Source organism: Anolis sagrei, chromosome X (assembly GCF_037176765.1).
Source record: "Anolis sagrei isolate rAnoSag1 chromosome X, rAnoSag1.mat, whole genome shotgun sequence".
Classification (NCBI taxonomy): Eukaryota; Metazoa; Chordata; class Lepidosauria; order Squamata; family Dactyloidae; genus Anolis; species Anolis sagrei.
In genome coordinates this window covers 109227495-109254021 of record NC_090034.1, presented here as the reverse complement: position 1 = coordinate 109254021, position 26527 = coordinate 109227495, and the positions used below count along the sequence as shown (strand labels likewise).

At 51.6% G+C, this 26527-nt stretch overlaps 1 protein-coding gene across 3 annotated transcripts in view; it reads right to left on the bottom strand.

Annotated features, from left to right (window-relative positions):
• Positions 1 to 26527, bottom strand: part of LOC132780157 (POU domain, class 2, transcription factor 2-like) — an 86549-nt gene that overhangs the window by 31709 nt on the left and 28313 nt on the right. For 2 of the 3 annotated variants that reach the window (XM_067461181.1, XM_067461184.1), the window contains exon 1: positions 13026 to 13211. In XM_067461181.1, coding sequence (XP_067317282.1) covers positions 13026 to 13155 — 130 coding nt within the window. In that variant the 5' untranslated portion in view covers positions 13156 to 13211. Of the gene's footprint in view, positions 1 to 13025; positions 13212 to 22092; positions 22146 to 26527 lie in introns of those variants that run through there. The other variant, XM_067461182.1, reaches the window with a different exon arrangement.

Below are 26527 nucleotides of genomic sequence, written 5' to 3'. Positions count from 1 at the left end.
CAGAGCTGTCTGTCAGGCCCGCGTCGGCTGCCAGGAGCCATGCTGCGAGGTGGGGACGCTGCGCCCTCAGGGGGCCGGGAGTCGGGTCGGGGGGGTCACGGTGAGGCCCCCTCCACTAACAAAGGGGCAGCCCTACCTCCGCCTCCCTCCCTCCCCTCCCTCCCTCCCTCCCCAAACCTCTGCTTCTGGGTCAGGGGAGGAAGAGGGCAGAGGAAGAGGGCTCCAGGGATGCCCACGTTCCCTGGAGCAAAGTGGCGCCCATGGCCCACACCAAAAGCCTGGTATTCAGGCCTCTGCTCATGCCCAAGCGGTCTCCTTGCTTGCCTTGACAAGAAGGCTGGGCACAGGCAGAGACTCGGAGGGCCAGTTTCCGCTCCCTCTGGCCCTCAGCAGGCCACATTGAAAAGAAAGGGCTGGGGACAGTGGCACGGATCAGGGAGGGGGCGAAAGGCATGCACCCCTCCCCTCGCTCTTTAGCACCTCCACAGCAAGGAAAGAGCTTCCTGCTCTCTCTCACAGAATCGTAGAACTAGAAGGGACAACATGGGCCACCGAGTCCAACCCCCTACCATGCGGGAAAAGCACCATCAAAGTACCCCTGACAGATGGCCATCCAGCCTCTGTTTCAAAACAAGGAAGGAGGTCCTCTATACTGACGCAGAGAATTCCACTGCTAAACTGCTCTAAGAAGTTCTTCCTAATTTATTTATTTATTTATTTGGAGTTTTTATAACCCGGTCTTCTCGACCTCTGAGGAGGGACTCAGGCCGGCTAACAACATAAGATTCAATACAATAAGAAAAACATTATAAATCATCAATATAAAATACATTAAAATACAATTCATGCAATTCATACAAGTTACAGCAAAAATCAGTTCGTCAAAAAAGAATCACAAATTCATCGCCATCCGCCAGAAAAGTCAGCAGTTATTGACTCAGTCATCATTCTGCGAATGCAGTATCCCAAAGCCATGTTTTTACCAGCTTTCTAAACGTCAGGAGGGAAGAGGCAGATCTAATCTCCATTGGGAGGGAGTTCCAAAGCCGAGGGGCCACCACTGAAAAGGCCCTGTCCCTCGTCCCCACCAAACGCGATTGCGAAGGCGGTGGGACCGAGAGCAGGGCCCCTCCAGAAGATCTTAACAATCTTGATGGTTCGTAGGGGAGAATCCGTTTGGACAGGTAAATATTAGGCCAGAGCCATTTAGGGCTTTATAGGTCAACACCAGCACTTTGAATTGTGCTCAGAAGCTGATTGGCAGCCAGTGGGGCTGGCGCAACAGAGGAGTAGTATGCTCCCTGTACCCTGCTCCTGTTAGTAATCTGGCTGCCGCTCGTTGGACTAGTTGCAGCTTCCGGGCAGTCTTCAAAAGCAACCCAACGTAGAGAGCGTTGCATTAGTCTATATGGGATGTAACCAGAGCATGTACCACCATGGCCAAATCAGACTTCCCAAGGTACGGGCACAGCTGGTGGTCTTCCCTTGCCAGTCATTTGAACCCACTGGAGCCCATTCCCTGCCCGAGGGGGTGTCCCTCCCCTCCCCTGAGCACACCTTCTCTCTCAGGCGTTGTTCTTCCCAGGCCGTCTGGCCAGGAGGGAGAAGGGGGCAGGAAGAGGGGCGCTGTGGGGCAGGCGGAGGGGCCCGCTCCGGCCTCTGTGGCTCTTGCCAGCCTTTCCCCCGAGGCTCTTTCTTTCTTCCCTTCCCAAGGCAGTGAGTGGCACCCCCATCGCTCTGGTGGCAGCTGCCTCGCCTCCTTGCCGAGCGGGTTCTTCGCTCTGCGCTGCCAGTAATTAAAACCCCGTTAAAGTTCATTAAGCAGCTCCGCTTCCGACCTCATTAAATGGTGATAAGGGGGGGAGAGAGAGAGAGAGAGAGCGCAAGTGCATATGAAGTGATCGCTCACTAAACCTCCGCTCAGGCATGCCCTGCTCGGTGCCACTTTTCCTCCTCTCTTTGCTTCTGCCTTTTCTTTCCCTTTCTTTTCAATTGGGGAATTTGGGGCTAGGGGTGTTGTCCTTGCAATGATTACGCCAAGGAATCAAACCTCTTTGTGGATTTAGAGCCAGTGCCTCAGGGACATATGATGACTCAGAGGCACTAGTTCCATTCCACCTCTTCCTGGCAGGGGAAGGAGGGAGACCCTTTTTGAACTTCTCCCCCCCCCCCCCCCCACCACCACCGGCCCCATTTTGCCTGAAAGTTATCCCAGGTCCAACCCTCTCACAGTGGAGATTTGGGCAGAGCTTGAAGGAAAGCGCCTCTTTTGGGCCGCAGCTCCCAACCCCCCCCCTCCAAAAATCAGTGTGGTGGCCTTTGAGGCGCTTCAGGCCAAGCCCAGATACTGAAGCCCTGAGCGAAGAGGAAACCAAGAGGTGACCCGGAAGCTTAATCTGACCCTTGGCGCTTCCCACCCGACCCCCTGCCGACATCAAAAGAGCTTAGCCCCAAACCTGACCCCGAATATTGTTTTGAAATGTCAGCTGCTCGGCGTGGGGGGGGGGGGGGATTTGAGGCACAAATGCTCCTCTGAAAAGAAACGGTGGCACCGGCACCACTATCGCAGGCAGGCATGCAGCGGCTCCTATGGCAGCCCCAATGCCGCCCCTCCATCTGCCGCCCTTCGGCATCCTGCCCCTTCCCATTTCAAGCCTCAGTTGCTTTGGAGTGAAACATTAGGCACAAGGACGGCGCTCTGTGCAAAATAAAACAGGTGAAACTTTAAAACTACAAGAAGCCAGGACAAGAGTCTTCCAGCCTTTCACACAGGCATGGGCAAACTTCAGCCTACTGGCTGTTAGGAATTATGGGAGTTGAAGTCCAAAACACCTGGAGGAGGGACGAAGTCTGCCCACGCTGGCAAGTTTAGCCTAAACTCAACCAGGTGCATCTCCTGCCCATGTTTCCAGTGTTTTTGGCTCAGAAGCCTTTCCACAAGAGTGGCTCTGAAAGCCCTGCTCTGGCTCACATTTGCCCTTCGGCATGAAGTGGAGGACAGGACTTGGAACACATTACCTTTTTGGACTACAATTCATAGAATCATAGAATCAAAGAGTTGGAAGAGACCTCCTGGGCCACCCAGTCCAACCCCCTGCCAAGAAGCAGGAACATTGCATTCATAGAATCATAGAATCATAGAATCAAAGAGTTGGAAGAGACCTCCTGGGCCATCATCCAGTCCAACCCCATTCTGCCAAGAAGCAGGAACATTGCATTCAAATCACCCCTGACAGATGGCCATCCAGCCTCTGTTTAAAAGCTTCCAAAGAAGGAGCCTCCACCACACTCCCTCCGGGGCAGAGAGTTCCACTGCTGAACGGCTCTCACAGTCAGGAAGTTCTTCCTCATGTTCAGGTGGAATCTCCTCTCCTGTAGTTTGAAGCCATTGTTCCCTTGCGTCCCAGTCTCCAGGGAAGCAGAAAACAAGCTTGCTCCCTCCTCCTCCCTGTGGCTTCCTCTCACAAATTTATACATGGCTATCATATCTCCTCTCAGACTTCTCTTCTTCAAGCTAAACATGCCCAGCTCCTTAAGCCGCTCCTCATAGGGCTTGTTCTCCAGACCCTTGATCATTTTAGTCACTCTCCTCTGAACACATTCCAGCTTAGAGTCAATATCTCTCTTGAATTGTGGCGCCCAGAATTGGACACAATGTGATTCCAGGTGTGGTCTAACCAGAGCGGAATAGAGCATGGGGAGCATGACTTCCTTAGATCTAGACACTAGGCTCCTATTGATGCAGGCCAAAATCCCATTGGCTTTTTTTGCCGCCACATCACATTGTTGGCTCATGTTTAACTTGTTGTCCACGAGGACTCCAAGATCTTTTTCACACGTACTGTGAAGCATCCCCAACCAGCACAGCCAATGGGAATACAGCCTTAACCCCTGTGCAGTGCCTCTCCCTCCAAAACATCTAGATAGGAATTAGAAACAGGCTTTTATTTTTATTTTGGTTTTTTTTTTCTTTGCCCAGAGTTTTGATAAATGATGTTTCTCCTCTGGTGACAAATTGTTCGTTTTAGTTGTGCTTTTATGGGATTTCACAGCAGACTGCCTTGATTTTTGTAAACTGCCTCAAGGGCCTGGTAATGATGGAAGGACCCAGGGTACAAGTGTTTTAATTGGGTAGCTAAATAACTAAACAAAGCCTTGCTTATCTTGGGCTAATGGGTGAGAAGTGTGTTTGTCTGCCCAAGCTGAGGAACATTCCTCCCTTTTTTAGATGGTCGTTTCAGGAATCCCTTCCAGCCTCTCTGCTGTGTTAAGCAGAGAGAACACTGTAATCATCCGTCCTGAAAAGATCACTTCCTCCAGCTGTGGGATGCCTAGATTTGCAAGTGCTTTTGGGACAGGATTCAGAGACGTGATGCTGAATCAAGTGATATTTAAGGATTCTTCTTAGATTATTTTTAAGTTTTAAAAGCCTGTTTTAATATCTCTAAATCAGTTTTTTTAAGTCTATCTACTGGTTTATATAATTTCTTCTGCCTCACCTTGAGGGCCTTTCTGGGCTGGGAGGTGCTATAGACATATTCCACATAAAAGGATAAATACATCAAGGGAAACCCCAATTTTCCTCCATCCTTTGACATGCTCTTTTTCAAAATCCATATCTACAGCAGGACTGGGTATAAACGCAAACAAGTAGAGTAGAGGAATAAGGTTGGCAACAACAACAACAACAACAAGGTGGGCTTATGGCAGAATGACCAAAGACCATGTTATCAACCGCTCAAATTCCCAGTAACATTAACACACCGCAGTGTCCCCAGCACCACAATCCTCATGCAGACCCCACAGAGAAACCCATAATGCTGCTGCTGTTGTTGTTTATTTTGCACCATAAAATACAGATGGGCAAATGTGGCTGGCCAGGGTCTGTACACAGGGTCTGTACCAAGAACTCACTCTCTGCCATCCATACCAATGACCAACTACCATGAAAATGGGAACCGCTGGCTCCCATTTCTATAGAACATGCCACAAGAAGGGTGCATTCACTCGGCCTTTTCCTATGCCGACTGTGTCCACAGGCACGGGTTGCAAAGACCCTGTGTGCCAAAAGCAATGAGGCAGCTGCATACAGTGTTCACCACCTGCTTGCAGAGCTACATGGAAACCCACACACCTCACCACACAACATGCACTAGCAGCCCGTGACAGATGACTCACATGCAACTCACATGAACCACACACACAAACATACACAAGACACAGTTGCCAAAAGTTCTATTCTCCTTGCCCATGCTTATCCATAAGAATATCAGCTCGGATTCAGGCATGGGCAAACTTCAGCCCTCCAGAAGTTTTGGACTTCAACTCCCAGAATTCCTAACAGACAGTAGGAATGTGGGAGTTGAAGTCCAAAATACCTGGAGGAGGGCCCAAGTTTGCCCACACCTAATATAAACCCACACAACATGAAACATAGCTTTTTCTGTACATTTCTCCTCATAGGCCCAACCTGTTTGAGAGAATGGCAGCATCTGGTACCTTGGACAGCTCCTTCAAAATCCCCATGAAAATCCAAATGTGTTCCACTGCCCCTCTGCCTCGGACACTGCCTTCAGCCACCCTCTCCCCCTGCTTCCCTCCTCTGCCGCCTGAGGCAGCCGCTTCACCTTACTCATTACCAGGCCTTCCTGCCTTGCGTCTGGGGCTAATTCTGGGACATTTCTCTTCATATGCCCTTGGAAGACCGACAGGCAGGGTTGTTTCGTTTTCTGACCGCCTGCCTCCATTATCTGGAGCCAAGAAGCAAGGGCTGAAGCCACCCTGTGGGTCCGGGGCCATCGGGGACATGCCTGCGGCCACGGCTCATCCACCATGCTCTCCTCCTCCTCCGTAGGCCGTCCTCCACGCCATGCTCCCCATTAATACACAGGCCGGCCTCCTGACAGCTCTCATGGCCACCGTTCACATTAGTGCAGCAGCCATTTTATTACCTTCGCTATCACAACTCACCGGCCCTGAGTCCAGCCCGAAGAAGAACAGAAGGAAGGAAAAGGGAAAGGGGGACCCACTGAAGAACAAGAAGAAGAACTTTATTTTTCTACCCCACCTCCATCTCCCCAAGGGGACTCGGGGTGGTTTACATGGGGCCAAGCCCATTGGGAATGTGAAGATAGTACCCCTAATCCAGCGGAGGAAGAACAGAGCAGCAAGGAAGATGGAGGCCAGATGGAGGAATTGGGGGCAAGATGTGGGTGGGAAAGAGGGTCATGGCTTTGGGAGGTTCAAAGTAGAGGGTGACACGGGTGAGCAGGCATGCACAGGCAGCAAACACATGCAGTTCCACCACTGCACACAGTTGCTCAGGTTTGACCCATCAGCACTGAAGCAGGGATGTGTAAGCAAAGGGGACACCTTGCTTGGCCAGCTTGGAGACTCTCCTCGGGCATTTTGGCCAAAAGACTTGGTCTGAGGGAGGAACAACAGGAGGAAAGCTTCCTTCCAAGAGCCACAGAAGAAGAATGGCTGGAGCTGAGGGGGTTACAACAGAGCTGGGGGGGAGTGATGGTTGGGCTACAAGTCCAAGAGTTGCAAGTGGCTGGCAGGGCTAGAGGCACAAACAGGTTGTGGGGAGAGCATCTCTGCGGGGAGGAGAGGTGCCACTTCCCCGGCCACATTGGCCAGGATCCGGGAAACGGAGCCTGTTCCTGCATGTGTGTGTGGCCACTTCAAGGCAAATCTCCCTCATCCAAGGACCAGAGAGAGGGTTGGAGGAAGGCAGTCAAGGCAATGGAGGGAGGGAAGGAGGAAAGGCCTTTCTCTCTCTCTCTCTCTGTGCAAGACACGGCTCAACCCCCTGCCCTTCTCATCCCCCTACCCTTCCTAGACAAGGGCTCCAGCACTGAGCCTCCCCCCCCCCCCCCGCTTGCCAATGGCCAGTCCCTTGGGAGGCCTGCCCCCCTCCTCTCCCCCCTCCAGCCCCCCCATCCGCTGACCCCGGCGCGTGGCTCTGCCCGGAGGCTCGGCTGGAACAAAGGGCCCAGAGCTCGGCCAATCAGGGTGTGCGGCTCTCCTGCCGCTGACCTTTTTATGATTATTATTTAAGGGAAAAAGCAGAGGCTGTGAGGAGAGGGGAGGGGGAGGGAGGGAGGGAGGCAGGAGGAAAGGAGCGCTGCAAGGAGAGAGGCAGCCGGCCTTCCTTCCTTCCTTCCTTCCTTCTCACAGCCCTCCATGGAAATGCCCCACATCTTCTCCTCACACAATCCCCAGCCTAGGTCTTGTTCCAGAGAGTCTGGGCCACTTCACCCACACACACCAAAGGCACCACCCCAAGGAGCCATCTTGCCTCCACCCCAAACACATGTCTCCACACTCAGGGAAGTGTGGAAAGGGCATGTGCATCCTTCACTTCACCCTCACCAACACTCTCTATGCATGACCAGAGGGAGTGGGCCTTCCAACCCCCACCCCAAGTTTGCAATCACGATTTGCCCAAATTACTAATCATTTCAGGGAAAACTCCCCTCACCCCACCCAGCATGAATGGGAGACAAACCAGGGGCATTTCATAAGGTTGCCTTGTGCAAATGCCAGGCCTCCTTCCTTGGCCTCTATGATGGTTCTGACCAGTTGGAATGGCTGGTCCTCATGCGTCTCTTCAGATTGTGCCTTTGGAGGCCTGGCGATTGTGGCCTTTGGGGTTGGGCAGACACTCTTCCATGCATACCTCCTCACACACAAGAACCTGCACATACAGCATGAAGTTGCGTGCCACGAATCAGGAGCACTTGTTACACATGGCTGCAAAGGAAGTGTGGGCACCCAAGAGCCCAGAGAGTCCAGAGCTATGCCCCAAGCTGACCTGGCCAACCTTCTGGGCCAAGTGAAAGACAAGAGTTGCCACCCAAGAGGCATCAAACGGAGCAAAGCTTCAGCCCAATGCTGATCAGGCCATTTGCCAGCCAAGAAGCACGACCGCCTGCTCTGAGCCACTTCTGATTTGGCTCCACACACATCTGGTTGGAGAATTAACAACCTTGCATGCTAATAATAATAACAACAATAACTTTATTTTTATAACCCGTCTCCATCTCCCCAAAGGGACATGGGGTGGCTTACAAAGGGACAAGCCCACAATTTATTTATTATTTATTTATTTTGCGCATTTCTACCCCGCCCTTCTCAACCCCTGAGGGGGGACTCAAGGCGGGTTACAAAAGGCACAATTCGATGCCAACACAAACAATAAGATAAAACATATATAAACAGCAATTAAAAACAATTAAAACAATCAATTATACATCATAATCAATAAAACCAATCTAGTGCTCAACGTTTGCCAGCTCAGAGTCCATAAATTCATTCCACATTGTCAAATCCTATCAATTCTAGTCGTCAATTGTCCTTTGTCTATCTGCCAGATTACCCAAAAGCCCGGTCCCATATCCATGTTTTTAATTTCCTTCTAAAGGAGAGGAGGGATGTTGATGACCTAATTTCCCCGGGAAGTGAATTCTACAGGTGAGGGGCCACCGCTGAGAAGGCCCTGCTCCTCATCCCCACCAACCTCACTTGTGATAGAGGTGGGGCCGAGAGCAGGGCCTCCCCAGAAGATTTTAAACTCTGAGGTGGGACATAGAGGGAGATACGTTCGGACAGATACGCTGGGCCGGAACCGTATAGGGTTTTGTAGGTCAAAACCAGCACTTTGAATTGTGCTCGGAACTGCTCAGCTAGTGGAGCTGACATAACAGAGGGGTTGTATGCTCCATGTATGGCGCTCCAGTGAGTAATCTGGCTGCTGCCCGCTGGACTAATTGAAGTTTCCGAACAGTCTTCAAAGGCAACTCCACGTAGAGTGCATTGCAGTAATCTATTCGGGATGCAACAAGAGCGTGGACCACTGTGGCCAGATCAGACTTCCCAAGGTACGGGCACAACTGGCGCACAAAACACCAATTAAAACAGCACAATAAAATAAAGTCAAGAAAGAACACATCAAGGTAAAAACCTATCACAGTAAGAGAGCTTCCTCCTGCCCTAAGCATAAATTAACTCCATTACCCTAACCAAACTTGCAACGCATCCAAGGTGTCTCCAGGTCTGAGAGACACCAGCCAAGGCATCATTGGCTTTGTGGAAACGGTGGCATGAGTCAACTATCCCTGGCACAGCTTGGCATCAGCCTTTGTCCAGCTGCTTTCAGGTATAGATTGTACATCGAAAACAGAAATGAAAGGAAACTCTGCATTGAAGCGTTAGGTAAAGCAAAGTGCTGTGCTGGAACAGAATGGATTTCATTCCCAAACCAGTCCCATCGGCTCCCTCTTCCTCCTCCCTTTGGGGAAGGTTGTCCTTCAACTCCACAAAGGTTTCCTACTCATGGAGCAGGGCTTAGTTTGCTATTAGCAGGCGCATGGCTTGCCACTGTCAGGAGGGGACAGGGGAATTCAAGACATAACTTGGGCTCAGATTTTTTGACAGGTGCCTGCTTTGATTTTAATCAGCCCTCAAAGCACACGAAACCGGCTTCCAGCAACCAAAGCCACGTCCTCACCCAAATCAAAGGAGGGCAGAGCTTCTTGGTGGGGATGAGTCTCCACAGCCCCCAGAAAGAAGGGATGCGCACAGAAACTTAGGCCTCTGGGAGTCACACTTTGGGGCCACCGAGTCATACACACAAAGGCTGCTCTCTCCCCTTTGAACAAGACTTGGGTCGAATCTCTTACTTTGCTCTCTTACTTTGCCGTGAGAACCAGTTCAATACAGGCACCACTTGCATATTTTCAGATCTCTTCAAGCTTCAAATCACATCATGTAAAAAGCAGACACAACACATTGACGGCATCTTCATAACTGGCCTGTCAATCTCAACCTTATTACTTAGAATGTCTGAATGGAAGGCAGAGCCAGGGTGCCATGGAGGATAATAATGATAATAATAATTAATAATAATAATAATAAATGGTTATTTGTACCCCACTACCATCTCCCGAAGGACTTGGTGCGGCTTACAGGAGGCCGAGCCCAATTTACAACAATAAAACAACAACAACAACAATATAGCAAATTAAAATCAAAAACAAGGCAGTAACATTAAACACACAATGACACAATTAAAATCTATGGAAGGGCCAAATGTAATAATTAAAATTTAAAATTAAAAAGTGCTGGGCATGATCAGGTGAAAAGGCTTTTGGAGAGGGATGGGTATGCAAATATCCTAAATCTCTGATAACGTGCATTGGGGACATAATGCTTAGAGTTTCCTTATTCTGGAAAGGCACACTGGAACAACCCCATTTTCAAGCTCCTCCTAAAAATTGCCAGTGATGGGGCTTGCCTGATGTCCTTAGGGAGAGAGTTCCGGAGTTGAGGGGCCACCACTGAGAAAGCCCTATCCCTCATCCCCACGCAGGTGGGATCGTGAGTAGGGACTCTCCAGATGAACGAAGAGTTCGTGTGGGTTCGTACACAGTATTCAGGATGCTGAATAAGGCTGCTACGAAGGAGTCGAGGCCTTGTTTTGATGCCACTCTGAAAAGCGGTCTAAATCAATACCCAGTCTGTAAGGCGCATAAAGGCATGAGATACCAGGAGCAAACACACCTCGCAACGCACGAATAGGGTGCTGGGAAGCCAAAGCCGCAAAATGCCAGTTCGGCCCTAAAACTGCCCATGTGAGCATGAAAATAGGAATGCTTGCCTCTTGGAACTGGCTTCTTCTCTCTTTCATACAACAGTGGAGCATTTGGTGCCAACGGGACACGCGGAGAGGCAGCCCACAACTTTTTGTGCACCTGCACACACAAACTGGCTTTGTGAACATGGTTCATGTCCACACGTACACTCATGTCTGCACAGACTGAGGGCCTTCTTTGGCCAGGGAAGGAAAGCGAAAGAGGGGGAAAGAAAGAGGGAGAGAGAGAGAGAAGGGGGAGGGGGAGGCTATGCGGGGGCGGAGGTGGGGGCAGTTACTACAGCCAGGAAAATCGATTTCTGCCTCTGAACAAGCTTCGCTTCCCAGATCTCCGGGTTCATTAGCACGGACCGGGCTTGACACCAATACAATTTCCACACCGCGCGCAGCAGAGGCAGAGGCTGCAGCAGAGAGGGGGTGGAGGGGAGGGGGGCAGGGAGGAGGAGGAGGAAGAGAAGAGGGGCCGCTTTGGCTAGGCCACATCTCCCCACACACCACGGCCACACTCTGCCTCTTCCCTCTTCTCTCCTCTTCCGTATGGGGTCACCATCCCAGCCCTGCCAAAGCTTCCTCTCTTGGGCCACTCCACCCTGGGTAACCTCCAGAAGGCTTGAGGCCTGAGAGGGAAGGAAGAGGAAGAGGAAGAGGGAGAGCCCTTGCCAGGCAAGCAGGCAGGCTGGTCTCTTCCTCTGGAGCCAGAGGCCTAGGCCTTCTCCTCCTCGTTTTAGGAGAGAGGGGAGCCTCCTTCACCCCAAGGTCACTCAGGAAGGCCTTTTGTGCCCTGAAACACCCCCTTTGCCCCCCTCCCCCCCCCCCAGGCCCATCCTCTCCCATCAAGGAGCCCAGGCCCGGGTTCTCCAGAGTTCAAGGGCGACATCCAACCCTGCCGAGGGGTGAAGGTGGGGTCACGCCTGGCCTGGCTGCGAGGAAGCAAACACAGAGCTGCTCGGGAAGGGAATCAACTGGGGGGTCAAGAGAGTGACAGAGCCAGGAAGCGGGGCACAAACTGTGTGGGGGGACTGGATGGATGGATAGATGGATGGATGGATGGATGGGGCTCTGTCATAACTGCTGGAGGGGGCCTGAGGAGGGCCTGTACCTCCTGCTTTAGCCCTTCTAGTCAGAGGGAAAGGGGGGGGGGTCCCAGCTTTGTCATTGGGAGGGGGGGCGTCCCAGTCTAGTCTGGCAGGTGCCTGCCTCTGTGTGTGTGTGTGTGTATGTGTGTCCCCCTCACTGCCACTGTGGGGCCCACAAGCTGTTTGGGGGGGGGGGACTGGATGGATAGATGGAAGGGGCTCTGTCACAACTGCCTCCTGCGTTGCCCTTCTAGTCAGAGGGAAAGGGGGGGGATCCCCAGCTTTGTCATGGGGGGGGGGGGTGTCCCAGTCTAGTTTGGCATGTGCCTGCCTGTGTGTGTGTGTGCCCCCCTCACTCCCACTGTGAGGCCCACAGAGCCAGGAAGTGGGGCCCAAGCAGTTGGGGGGGGGGGGGCTGGATTGATAGATGGAAGGGGCTCTGTCACAACTGCCTCCTGCTTTGCCCTTCTAGTCAGAGAGAAAGTGGGGGGGCGGGTTCCCCATCTTTGTCATTTGGCCTGTGCCTCCTGCTTTGCCCTTCTAGTCAGTGGGGCACAAGCTGTTGGGGGGGGGGGTCTGGATGGATAGATGGAAGGGGCTCTGTCACAACTGTCAGAGGGAAAGGGGGGGGGGGGTCCCCAGCTTTGTTATTTGGCCTGTGCCTCCTGCTTTGCCCTTCTAGTCAGAGGGAAAGGTTCCCAGCTTTGTCATTGGGGGGGGGGGGGTCCCAGTCTAGTCTGGCAGGTGCCTACGTCTGTGTGTGTGCGTGTGCGTGTGTCCCTCACTGCCAGACCCTTCTTGCTGGGTCTGCTTGGAGTCTCCTTGTGGGTGTCAACACATAAGAACAACAACACCCCCACAACCTGGAGTGCTGGGGGGGGGGGCAGCCCTGGGCCATGCTGGGGGGGGGGGAGGGTTCTCAGGAAAGTAAAGTTGGGGTCCTCCTCTCTCTCTCTCTTTCTCTCCCCCCCCCCCACCCCCCGGGCCCCTCTTTTCCACTTTGGCTCCTTCTTTCCTTCCTTCTTTGCTTCTTTCCTTCCCGCCCCCCGCCCACCCTCGCCCGCCCGCCCGCCCGCCTATCGACCGCAGGAAGCCGGCGCCGGAGGTTCGATACGGAGCAGTGACACTCCGGATCAATACCGCATGAATAAAAAGCCCGCGCGCCCGGCCCGCCGCTCCCTTTCTCTCTTCTTCCTCCCTTCCTTCCTTTCTTCCCGGCTCGCTCTTCTTTCTCCCTTCTCCCTTCTTCTCCCCGCTTCCCTTCCAGGCCTCTCTCTCTCTCTGTCTCTTACCGGGAGCCGAGCGGAGGGCCAGCGGGGGCTTGAGGCGCCATCCCTCGCTGTTCTCGGCGGCGGCGGAGGCGGAGGCAGAGGCAACGGGAGACCTTCGGAAGACCAGCGGCACCGGCAGCGGGATGAACATGGCGCGGGACGCGGCGGGGGGCGCATCCCCCCCAGCCCCGCCGGATCCCCGGGAAGGAGGAGAAGAAGAAGCAGGAAGGAAAGGAAGCGAGGGAGGAAGGAAGGGGCCTTGGGGGCCTTGGGGGGGGGGCAGACGGCCGGGAGGGTCTCTCTTCCTTCCTTCCCTCCCTCCTTCCTTTCCTCCCTCCCTCTCCCTCTCTTTCTCCCGGGGAGTGGGTCCTCCGCCGGCCTCCTTCCTCCTTTCCTTCCTTCCCTCTTTCCTTTGCTCGATGGAGCCGGACGGGCCAGAAAACACGGAGGGAGGGAGGGAAGGGAGGGAGGGCCAAGGCAGGTGGACACGGGGCGGGCGAGTGGGCGAGGGGGGGGGCTGTGAGTGTGCGTGCGCGCGCGCCTGCCCCCTCCCTTCCCTTGGCTTCCCTTTCCCCGATTCCTTCCTTCCTTCCTTCCCTCCCTCCTTCTTTCTTTCTTTATTCCTCCTCTCTCCCTCCCTCCCTCCCTCCCCCCTTCCTTCCTTCCTTCTTTCCTTCCTTCCTCCTCCCTCCCTCCCTCCCTCCTTCCTTCCTTCTTCCTTCCTTCCTCCTCTCTCCCTCCTTCCCTCCTTCCTTCCTTCCTTCCTTCCTTCCTTCCTTCCCTCCCTCCCTCCCTCCTTCCTTCCTTCCTTCCTTCCTTCCTTCCTCCTCCCTTCTTCCCTCCTTCCTTCCCGCCCCCCTCGCTCTCCTTCCCTCGTCCCCCACTTTTATTGTCTCTTTCTCTCTCTCTCCTTTGACAGATGACATCCCAGGCAGGGCCCGTCCCTCGCGAGACCCCCGCGAATGGGGAGGGGAGGGGGCTGCCAGGGGGAAGAGAGACTCCCAGCCGCCCCCCTCCCTCCCTCCTCCCAGACAAAAGGAGCACATTGGGACGGGGGGAGAGGGGCAAAAGCCAAGGGAAAGACCCCAACTCGGGGCGCATCCTGGCATCGCCACAACAAACAAGCAAGCAAGCAAAGAGGAAACAAGGAGCCCCCCCACGGGGAGGAGGAGGAGGAGGCCTGATGCTCAACTCTAGACCGGGCAAACTCCCCGACGGATTCCCTTTCCCTTTCAGGACGGGGGGGGGGGGGGTTAGATGCAGCTCCATCCTGTCTCCCCCCTCCCTACTGAAGACCTGGTCCTTGCTCCTCCAGCATACCCCCCCCCCCCACGGACTTCTTCCACGCGCGGCGCCGCCCCCGCCTTCTTGCCGCCCGAAGCCGGCCTTGGCCCGCAAAGCGCCCTGGCGCACATTCTTCTTCTTCTTCTCCTTCTTCTTCCTCCTTCTTCTTCCTCTTCCTCCTCCTCCTCCTCCTCCTGCTCGGGCTCCTTCCTGGGGGAGAGCGGGCCAAGCCCTGCTCCGCCGTCCTGCAAGCCAGACCCCCCCCCACCCCACGCCCCAACCCGGGTGCCTTTGAGCCGCCTGCCCACGTTTCCTTGCATTGCCCCCCAATCTGGGAGGCACCCGGGGAAGCCCTCTGGGTAGAAAAGGGGATGGGGGAGGGGCACAGGGGTGAAAGGGCGTGCGGGGGTGGGGGGTGGGAGGCAGAGGGGGGCGCTGCACACATTGGGTTGGGGCCAAACATGACCTGCTGTTATAGACCTGCCTCGTTTCCTCCTTTTCTCCAGGTGTTCATGGGAAGGTGAAATCCATCACACACTCTCCCGGGTCACCCCCCCCCCAAAAAAAGACCTTCCCAACGCAAGAGTGCGGGCAAGAAGACAGACAGACAGCCTTGGGACCCAGAGAGACCCCAGGAACAGAGTCCTCAAGAAGACCCCTCAGCTGGACAGGCCTCTTCAGCCAGGAATGGCCCGCCCGCCCTTCCTTCCTTCCTTCCTTCCTTCCTTCTTTCCTTCCTTCCTGCCCTTCCCTTCCCTTCCCTTCCTTCTTCCCTTCCCTGCCCTGCCTTGCCCTGCTGGACAGGCCTCTTCAGCATGGAATGGCCCTTCCTTCCTTCCTTCTTTCCTTCCTTCCTTCTTTCCTGCCCTTCCTTCCTTCTTTCTTTCCTGCCCTTCCTTCCTTCCTTCCTTCCTTCCTTCCTTCCTTCCTTCCTTCCTTCCTTCCCTGCTTTCCAGCCTCACAAAGCCCCATCCTAAGGGGGCACTTGGGGAAACAGGTGTGGGAGTGCCTGGCACTCACCTTCTTCTTCCAGCCCAGCTCTGCCAAAGGGGCCTGGGCAGCATTGGACCTTTCCTTTCAGGCAGAGAGAGAGAGAGGAGTGGCGGCTTCCTTGCTTTGGCCTTCCTTCCACTGGTCATTTGGGAGGGTGCCTTCCTTTGGGGAGCAAAGGTCCTTCCCTTTCTCCCTTGGGACACTCCCTCTGGTTCTGCCAGGCCCTTCAGGTTGGTTGGGATCCTGGCTTCAGCTTCTCTATTCTAGAGAGAGACCTGGCCTCATTTTTGCTATTCTAGAGACAGACCAACAGATAGATAGATAGATAGATAGATAGATAGATAGATAGATAGATAGTTGGATAGATAGTTGGATAGATAGTTGGATAGATAGATAGATAAACAGACAGGTAAATAGATAGGTGGCTCTACCTGCGTGACCGCATCTCTGTGTACGAACCCACACAATCGCTTCGTTCATCTGGAGAGGCCCTGCTCACGATCCCACCTCCATCGCAAGCGCGATTGGTGGGGACAAAGGATAAGGCCTTCTCGGTGGTGGCCCCTTGACTCTGGAACTCGCTCCCCAAGGACATTAGGCATGCCCCAACTCTGGCAGTCTTTAAGAGGAGCCTGAAAATGTGGTTGTTCCACTGTGCCTTCCCAGAATAAGGAACCCTAAGCAACATGTCCCTCATCGCACTTTACTAATGATCTAGGATTGTCTGCTCGCTCCATTTCTCTCCAAATACCTATCCTAGTTATATGACACCTTGTCATGCCAGTATTTTAAAATTTTTAATTATTACATTTGGCCCTGCCATAGGTTTTTAATGCGTCATGGTGTTACTGTTATTGTTTATTGCTTTGCTTATGAGTTTATTTATTGTCTGTATTGTTGTGTTGTTTTATTGATGTATTTGGGCTCGGCCTCTTGTAAGCCACACCAAGTCCTCCGGGAGATGGTAGCGGGGTATAAATAAAGGTTTATTATTATTATTATTATTATTATTATTATTATTAATCCAGGCTTTATGCTGCAATTTGGAGCCACCTGGGTGCAGAGAGGCAGCCCATGCAAATCGTGAGCATGTCAATGTATCGTCGAAGGCTTTCATGGCTGCAATCGCTGGGTTGTTGTACGTTTTTCAGTGAGCATGGCCGTCAAAGCCAGCCGTGCTCATGGGCACAAGGCATGCTCAGCTGTATCCTGTGTGTGTGTGGAGGGGGGGGGGGCTCCACTCTGCACTAAGCAGGGGCAGTTCTGGTTGGCCCTGACTCACTGGCCCTGCCAATGCTCTTCCTAATCCAGGGTCAGGAAATACACGCATGGGCTAGCGGTGCAGGGGACTGGCATTCAGCCGAACCCTCTAGCCATGCAGGAGCCTGGTGCCTTCCTGCAAGCAGAACTTGCACCAGAAAGAGAGTCCCCGCTTGTTCTTCTGGCTCTCCTGTGATGGATTGGGCATTGGGCCCTCGGCATTGTGTGCGCTTGAATTAATCAACCTGGCACAATTGATCAACTCAGGTGCATGAAGGGATCATGACTGAACATACCTATTCAGACCCTTTTGCCATCGGACTACGGGGGCTGAAATAGATCTCGGCCATCGGTATGGCATATCCCTAAGAAGGTGCGCTTGTTGCCTGTTGCGCACACGCTGCACTTAGCAGCCTTGTCTTTTGTATGCATCGAGGTCCTTCCTCTCTTCCTCAAGAAGACCCAAGCCGAGCCTTTCTCTACCCCCCCCCCCCGCCCCTCCCACGTTGGTTCATCAGGAAAAGTATAATTATGAGCACCTTTCCTCCTGGACAGCCCGGCACTTACGTTTCAGCCTGGGCCTACTTTCAAAGAACTACAAGGGTCTAAAGGACTACATCCCGGCGCGGAAAATCAATACCACAGCAACGAGGATTTGAGAGAAGGAGAAAACGAAGGGAGAAAAGATCTCGCTGTGCGGCTAATGGACTGTCTGGGAAATTGCTCCCAAAATCCAGAATTCATATTCTTGTTCCATTTTTTTTTTCATTCAAACCTAATTAAAATATTGTCAGATCTTGCTGTTGTTTTTTTTTTAAAGGCCATTAATTTGAAAGAATGGAAATATGGTTTAAAGGCAATGATAATGTATTTTTTTTTCTTACAGAAAAAGGAGTCGTTTTTCTCCTCCAGAAAATAAAATAAATTTTAAAGGGGGTGGGACTCAAAGACCAGGGAGAGGAGAATGGGAAATGGACCTTCCTTTGTTGTTAGCCAACCCTCGCTGGGGCGTCATTGTGAGGAGGTGATGCTTTGCCCTTTATCTGCTTTGTGGGTGAAGGCAGGAAGGTGCCTAGAAAGCGCCTCACCTGCCATTCCCTACTTCCTAGAAGGAAGGCAAGGAAGTGGAATATTTTGCAAGGAGATGGTGCAGTGGGAGAAGAGCAAAGATGGAGGTGAGGGAGGGATGCATTGGAGACGCAGAGGAGGAAGAGGAGGAGGCGGCATTTGGGGTAAGCAGCAGCATCAGCATCAGAGCCACAAGGCTTGAGCATCAGACCACGACTTTGAGGCCAGGGTTCAAATCCCAGCTCAGCTATGGAAACCCACTGGGTGGACTTGGGCAAGCCACACTTTCTCAGCCTTAGACCACTCCACTCCGGCCAACGGTTGCCAAGAAAACCCTGCAATGGGCCCACCACAGGGTCACTATAAATTCAAAATTATTTGAAGGTGCACAACAACAATATCAATAGGGAGCAGTCGTCTGTGTTTTTGGCAAAGACATCCTTCTTGATCTCCTCACAATTTTCCTCACGTGGGACCAAAAATTGGCAGGGAGAAGGTTTGGTGTGCAGAGGAATTCCTTTGTGGTCATTTGACCTAAATGAAGTCAAATGATGTCAAATGAAGGCACTGTTTGTTGCCACACACACAACACTCCACAGAATAAAGGCCACAGACTATGATATTGGATTGTGCAATTTTAAATAAGTGGTTTTAAATGTTTGACATGCTTTTAATGATTGGGTTGTTGTAGGTTTTTTCAGGATATATGGCCATGGTCTAGAGGCATTCTCTCCTGCCGTTTCGCCTGCATCTATGGCAAGCATCCTTAGAGGTAGTGAGGTCTGGTGGAAATAGGAAAATGGGTTTATATATCTGTGGAATGACCAGGGTGAGACAAAGGACTCTTGTCTGCTGGAGCTAGGTGTGAATGTTTCAACTGACCACCTTGATTAGCATACAATGGGCTGACTGTGCCTGGAGCAAACTTTTGTTGAGAGGTAATTAGATGTCCCTGCCTGCTTCCTCTCTGTTGTTGTGTTGTTGCAATTTTAGAGTTTTTTAGTGATTGTTTTAATGTATATGTTTATTTGATTGATATATGTTCTTATAGCATCAAATCGCTGCCTATATATGTGCACCACCCTCAATCCCCTACGGGGTCAGAAGGGCAAGGTATAAGTATGGTAAATAAAAATAAATAATACTGTTCAAGAAAAAAAAGAAGAATTGAGAGACTGTCTTTTGTTTCATAGCACGGCAGACTCCATGGGCTGCCCTTAAAAGAATCACAGACACGCTTTTCATTGAGCATTTCCAGCCCTGAACTGGAGGCAGAGACACTCGGGGAACACATCCTTTTCCCGCCATTCTGAATAGAAACGCAGTCGGTGCAGACATTTCACTCAAATGCGTGAAGGCCTGATCACAATCCCTATGCCCTGAACGACTAGCAGCGGGTCCTATGCTGCAGCGTCTACACGGGAAGATGACGAAGATGGAGATGACTGGTGGTTATTTATTTATCCTTTTTAACGTGTGCTGGCCAGAAGACAAAGAAGAGAAAGGAGTGCTCAAGAGGACAAAGGGCCCGGCTGTAGCAACTCCCACCACGGAAGCAAAGCGTCAAGCCACCGTTCCATTTTGAAAGAGGCTTCCTTCTCTGGCAGGAAAGGCTCCCACTGCAAGTCAGGAAGGGAAACACTGGCCATGTGCAAGAGGCATCTCCCACAGGCCTGGCTTTTGATCCTGGGTTTGAACTCTTTCCCTTCCAGGCTGATAACCCTGCAGTCCCTAACATCCGAACCTATCATTTGTCATCTACTAGGCAGAGAGCCTTCTCGATCGTAGCCCCTTATTTATGGAATGCCTTGCCGGTCGAAACTCGAACCATCCGAGACCTACTTGCTTTTTGGAAAGCCTGTAAAACTTTTCTTTTCCGGCAAGCTTTTGATGGGTGAACAACCCGGGCTATGCCTGTTCTCGCTGCCTATTGTTATTGTTATGGTCATTTTTAAAGCTAATTGTATTGTTTTAATCTGTTTCTGTAAACCGCTCCGAGCCAAATTGGGAGTAGTTAAATAAATAAATAAAATAAATAAAAGTCAAGTACCACAAGTTCCATTATTATTATTATTACTATTATTGTATTGTCGAAGGCTTTCATGGCTGGAATCACTAGGTTCTTGTGGGTGGTTTTTGGGCTATATGGCCATGTTCTACAGGCATTTTCTCCTGACGTTTCGCCTGCATCTATGGCAAGCATCCTCAGAGGTAGTGAGGTCTGTTGGAATTAGGACAATGGGTTTATATATCTGTGGAATGACTAGGGTGGGGCAAAGAGCTCTTCTCTGCTGGAGCTAGGTGTGAATGTTTCAACTGACCACCTTATTATTATTATTATTATTATTATTATTATTATTATTATTACCTTTGTTGGGACCCACCAAGGCAACATATTGCAACCCCAGGCAGCCAAATCACCAATATTTCCTTCACTGCCTGTACCTAAAAATGCTGCTAATCCCACTTTTGCTGACAAACGTGAAGGTCCCTTGGGTGAACCCAATGCAAATGGCCTGCTTCATTCAGGCCTCACCTTGATGCCCATCTGCACCCATCAGCTTCCACACAAAAGCAAGGAATGACGTGGTCCCATACTGAAGGTTCCATCTATTCGTAAAGGCCAGGAATTACCCTCCTAGGCCAGATCTCTTTTGTTGGCTTCCCTATCTCTAAATATTTACTCACAACTCACTCCTAAGCCCAGAACACACACCTACCTCCATTAATACATTATAGTCACTTTGGACCAAGCCCGTTTTCTAGCCTTTCTTTCTGACTTCCTTGTCAGGATCCAGGAAGCATGGCTAGGCGAGAGGAAGGCGGATTCTCCCTCTCAGGGGACCGAGAGGCCTTACTTACACTCCCCTCCAGCCCAAAGGATGGCGGTTCCCAGGGGAGAAGGAAGGTCTAAAGCCAGGCCCGTCTTGTAATGTAAAATCAGTTGGCTTTTACAGTCTTTGCAGACAGCCGACTCCAAGCACGACTTCTCAAAATCACTGCACAGTACTTACCTTTCCCTCCTTTTTTGTGGAAACAAAAAGGGAAGGCAGCAGGAGAGGAAAGCTCAGAAGGGTTATGAATGTCTGACAACGACAACATCTGGTCCATCGCATAAAACTCCCTGAATAAAGCAGGGGGGCTACAGAACACCAGCCTAATCTGGACAATTAGTTCCTGCGTTGACACTTCTGCACTCTGCAAAATGATCCAGTATTACCTGCATGGGGTTTATCTGCTTCCATATTCCCTCCCTATGAGGAGCATTTATGGTAGAACCAAGTAGAGCAGTGTTTCTCAACCTTCCTAATGCCACGACCCTTCAATACAGTTCCTCATGTTGTTGTGACCCCCAACTATAACATTATTTTAGTTGCTACTTCATAACTGTAATTTTGCTAATGTTATGAATCGTAATGTAAATATCCGAGATGCAGGATGTATTTTCATTCACTGGACTAAATTTGGCACAAATACCTGATACACCCAGATTTGAATATTGGTGGGGTTCGGGGGGGGGGGGGGGGTTGATGTTGTCATTTGAGAGTTGTAGTTGCTGGGATTGATAGTTCACCTACCATCAAAGAGCATTCTGAATTCCACCAACAATGGAATTGAACCAAACTTGGCACACAGAACTCCCATGATCAACAGAAAATACTGAAAGGGTTTGGTGGGCATTGACCTTAAGTTTGGGAGTTGTAGTTCACCTACATCTAAAGAGCACTATGGACTCAAACAATGATGGATCTGGACCAAATTTGGCATGAATACTCAATATACCCAAATGTGAATACTGGTGTTGTTTGGAGAAACTAGAGCTTGACATTTGGGAGTTGTAGTTGCTGGGATTTATAGTTCACCTCCAATCAAAGAGCATTCTGAACCCCACCTACAACAGACTTGGGTAAAACTTCCCACACAGAGCCCCCATGACAAACAGAAAATATTGTGTTTTCTGATGGTCTTTGGTGACCCTTCTTACACCCCCTAGTGACCCCTCCAGGGGTCCCAACCCCCAGGTCGAGAAGCACTGATGTAGAGGGAAAGCACAGCTTTCTGGTGTCATAGAGGGATGGCTTTCCTCCTCTTCTGCCCCCTCTTAACAACCCAGAAGGACATTTCCTCAAACAAAAAGGTATGTTTGAAACCAGGAGAAGAGGGTGTGTGGTGAATAAGTGGAGGAATGTGGCAGGGATCAAAGCAGGTAGGGCAAGGGATAAGCAGCCAATAGACACTCTGCTCTGGAATACAGGTTTTCTCTACGAAATGAAGCCACTAAACTTTTGGGTGTAAAAACACGTAGCTCTGCCGTTACATGTAGCACAACCATGATGGGGGGAGAGACAGAGAAGAGGAGGGGAGGTCTGAATGTTGCAACAGTGGGTCATCTTTCTCCCCACCCCCTTTTCTGATTTTGGTGAGAATCAGCCGGCACCGTCCCTCCCCATCAATCCAGAAAGAGATGTGACAAAACACCTACCTTTCAGGCAGAAGTGGCAGCTGTAGTACATTCACTCCAGTCCAGTCCAGAACCTGAAAAGAGAAGAGAACAGAAGGTGCCAGTAAGCTTGACAAAATATGAAAGGTACCATGTTACTCCCATCTGCAAGAGACTGATATATTCCCTAAGGGCACTGGTCCCTTCTTCGGCCACCATACGCCATCACAATGGTTTGAAAAGACCCTTGGCAATGCGGGACAGCTGGGTGTGAGGATGCCTTGGTTCTTTCAGGGATAAAGTTGCATCAATGGCACTGAAGGGAATCAGAACGGGGGCAACAGGAGGACAAGAGGCACATGAGTGCCAAAGCCTTCAAGAATGCCAAGTGCCAAGCACCCCCCCCCCCCCTTTGTAGGTCTGCCACATCTCAAGACATTATAATATGAACACACAAACCAGTATTATGGGGGGAAGCTCAATGCTCAAGAGAGACCCAGCTCCAAATCTTTGTCAGCTACAATCCGGGGCCCCGGGGCCCTACTTCTAGCAGCCAGCGCCACAGGCTCTTAGCACCTTTGCCCTTTTGAATCTCCATGACTAAGGGCTAGCCCTGGTCTTTACCAAGCCATTGGGCCACCAATGGCAGCTAGCTCCTGAACTGGCATCCAAGGCCAGTCCCTCGACTCAAAAGGCCCCTCAATTTTGCAGGAAATAGGGCTGCACTTTATTTATTTATTTATTTATTTATTTATTTATTATTCAAACTTCTATGCGGCCACTCCCCTGGGGCTCGGAGCGCCTTACAAGAATGGCTAAAATCTAACACAATTTAAAAACAATTTAAAACAATTTAAAAACAGCAATATCAAAGCTCAAAGGTCTGTCGAAACACATATGTCTTACATGCCCTGCGGAAAGCTGATCAGTCCCGCAAGGCACGGACTTCAGGTGGCAGAGTATTCCAGAGCGATGGTGCCACTACTGTAAAGGCTCTGTGTCTAGTTGCTGTTAGACGCAAGGTTTTAAAACTGGGAACTTCCAATAAATCTTGGTCCTCAGAATGGAGGGATCTCTGGGGTTGGTAGGGGGTGAGGCGGTCCCTTAGGCCTTAAAGGTAAGTACCATCCCTTTGAAAGTGATCCGGTGCTCAATTGGCAACCAATGCAGCTGCAGTCAGATTGGGGTTATGTGGCATCTCATCGGAATTCCCGCAAGAAGCCAAGCAGCTGCATTTTGTACCGACTTGAGTTTCCGGATCATCTCTACTGGTCAATGTAGAGGGCATTACAGTAGTCGTCTTGAGATGACCGTGGCCTGGATCACCATAGCTAGGTCAGGGAAGGGGCCAGCCGTCTAGCCTGCCGCAGGTGAGAGAAGGCGGTTCTGCTCAGGGCGGAGACCTGGGCCTCCATCGTCAGCGGAGGGTCCAAAAGGACTCCCAGGCTCTTGACCAACGATGACGGGTGTAGTGCCTCGCCATCCAGGGTAGGCAGCTGGATATCCCCACTGACCGGTCGACCCAGCCATAGGATCTCCGTCTTTGCTGGATTCACCCTCAACCTGCTGGCATGCAGCCAACCAGTAACGGCCTCGAGGCACTGATGGAAATAATCGGGTACAGAGTACTTGATCGCAGCACACATCTTGTAACAAGGAGGACAATATTTCTGTGAATTACCAAGTAGAGAAATGTATAAGGCTACGTAGAAGCCTACGTAGAGAAGACAATTATGCTGGGGGAAATGGAAGGAAAAAGGAAGACGGGCCGACCAAGGGCAAGTTGGATGGATGGTATCCTTAAAGTGACTGGATTGACTTTGAAGGAGCTGGGGGTGGTGACGACCAACACGGAGCTCTGGCGTGGGCTGGTCCATGAAGTCACGAAGAGTCGGAAACGACTGAACGAATGAACAACAAACATAGAAGCTAAGACTCTGTTTCAGTTTTCCAGGGTCGATCCTTAAATAAGCATGAAGCCAAAACACAGACTTGGGGAAATAGATTTTGACGGTCAACGGGAAGTAGGGGATCACTCCTCTCTAAATTTGTCTCTCCCCCCCCCCCCCCCCCCCCCCTCTATACACAGACTTTCAAGGGAAGCATTTCAAAGCATTTATGGAAACAAAATGTGCCGGGGAAACCAGAAGTGAAAGGGGTGGGTGCCTGGCCGGGGGGCTCCGCAGGTGTGCTTGCAGGCCCCGAGGTGGACTCAAAAGGGCACTGCCCTTCTCCAACCTGACCCATTGCCCCCAAACCCTGGCTCTTCCCTTGCAAGCCTGCCCCAGCCCCAAAGCCCACCGAAACCCCCTCCCCTTTGCTGGAGGCCAGGCCCCTGAGCTCTGCCTGCTTCTCCTGAATTGACACAGCAACACCCCCCCTACACTCCTCGTCCCGTCCCCCCCCCCCCCCCCGGCTTCAGAGCGAACCCACAGTTGTTCCTGCTAATCAGCCGATGTCATCTGCGGAGTGAAGTCTTTGCTTAAAGAGATTTAGGGCAGGAATCAATAGGAAATTTAAAAATCAATGCGGTTAGTATGAGAAAATCAATGGCGTTTAATCGGCCTGCCGATCCCCAGTCACAACAATTAGAAGGCTGGGATGTTCTACATCCCGCTACATGCCATTAGCGTCAATATTTGTGTAAGTGATGGCAGGGGGCAGCGAGGGGGGGGCAGGCGTGGGAGAAAAGGAGGAGGGGGCCCCCACTACCATACGGAAGCAGCCGAAAGGCAGAGAAGCAAGCAAGCAAACCAGCCAGCCTCTGTGCAAGCGAGCGCCTGCGTCCGCAAGAGGGGAGCCCCACATTGATGGCCCTGGCTTCCCTTTGGGGACGGGGCGCATACACCTGCCCTCCTCATTCTTCTTCCTGGGGGTGCCCGCCCCAATCACTGGGATGTTGCTGTGTGGCCATGTTCTAGCACAGGCCTGGGCCAACTTTGGCCCTCCTTCCTGGTGTTTTGGACGTCAACTCCCAGTAGGCTGTTTCGGTGTCATCTGTCCACAGATGATGTCCAACTCTGTCACTCCTTTCCACCTACCACTAAGGAGGCTGTTCAGGTCATGAACCAGTGCTTGGCCGCTGTGACGGTCTGGATGAGGGACAACAGATTGAAACTAAATCCAGACAAGACAGAGGTCCTCCTGGTCAGTCGAAAGGCCGAACAGGGCATAGGGTTACAGCCTGTGTTGGACGGGGTCACACTCCCCCTGAAGACACAGGTTCGCAGTCTGGGAGTTCTCCTAGATTCATCGCTGAGCCTGGAGCCCCAGGTTTCGGTGGTGGTCAGGGGAGCTTTTGCACAATTAAAACTTGTGCGCCAGCTGCGCCCGTACCTTGGAAAGTCTGACTTGGCCACAGTGGTCCACGCTTTGGTTACATCCCGTTTAAACTACTGCAACGGTCTCTACGTGGGGTTGCCTCTGAAGACTGCCCGGAAGCTGCAGCTAGTCCAACGCTCGGCAGCCAGACTACTAACGGGTGCTGGGTACAGGGAGCACACCACTCCGCTGTTACGCCAGCTCCACTGGCTGCCAATTAGCTTCCGAGCACAATTCAAAGTGCTGGTGTTAACCTATAAAGCCCTAAACGACTCCGGCCCTGTTTACCTCTCCGAACGTATTCTCCTCTATGAACCATCAAGATTATTAAGATCGTCTGGAGAGGCCCTGCTCTCGGTCCCACCGGCCTCTCAGGCGCGTCTGGTGGGGACGAGGGACAGGGCCTTCTCGGTGGTGGCCCCTCAACTCTGGAACTCTCTTCCACCGGAGATCAGAACCGCCCCTTCTATCCTGACATTCAGGAAACAGCTGAAGACGTGGTTATGGAGACAGGCATTCGACGAGTGAGCCAGATATGGATGGAGGATGATGAACAACGAGTGACGACTGACCATTGTAGTTTTTGAATGTAATTGCTGTTTTAATGTTTTATTGTAAAATGAATTAACTATCTCTGACATTATGGTTGGAAACCGGTCTGAGTCCCTCAAGAGAGGTGAGAAGGTTGGTATATAGAACTTTAAAATAAAATAAATAAATAAATAGGCTGGGAGTTGACATCCAAAATACCTAGAGGAAGGGCTGAAGTTGGCCCAGGCCTGTTCTAGCAGCATTCTCTCCTGACGTTTCACCTGCATCTGTGGCTACTGGCATCTTCAGAGGAATTTGCTGCCTGGAGACATCCTTAGCCCGGGTGGCATTCCCCGCTAGCCTTTCATTGCTGGCTGCCTGGAGACCACCAGTGTCCGTGTGGCATTCCTGCTTCTGGTGTTTGTCAATACTGGTAGCCAAATACTGTTCATTTTCATGGTTTCTTCCTTCCTGTCGAAATAGTCCATGTCCTTCTTGTGGATTTCAATGGCTTCTCTGTGTTAGCCTGACATTGCGGTTGTCGGATCAGAATTTCCGCGTTCTCAAATAATAATAATATTATGTGCCCATCTAGGCAGGAAACAATTGAAAAGAGAGATATTGA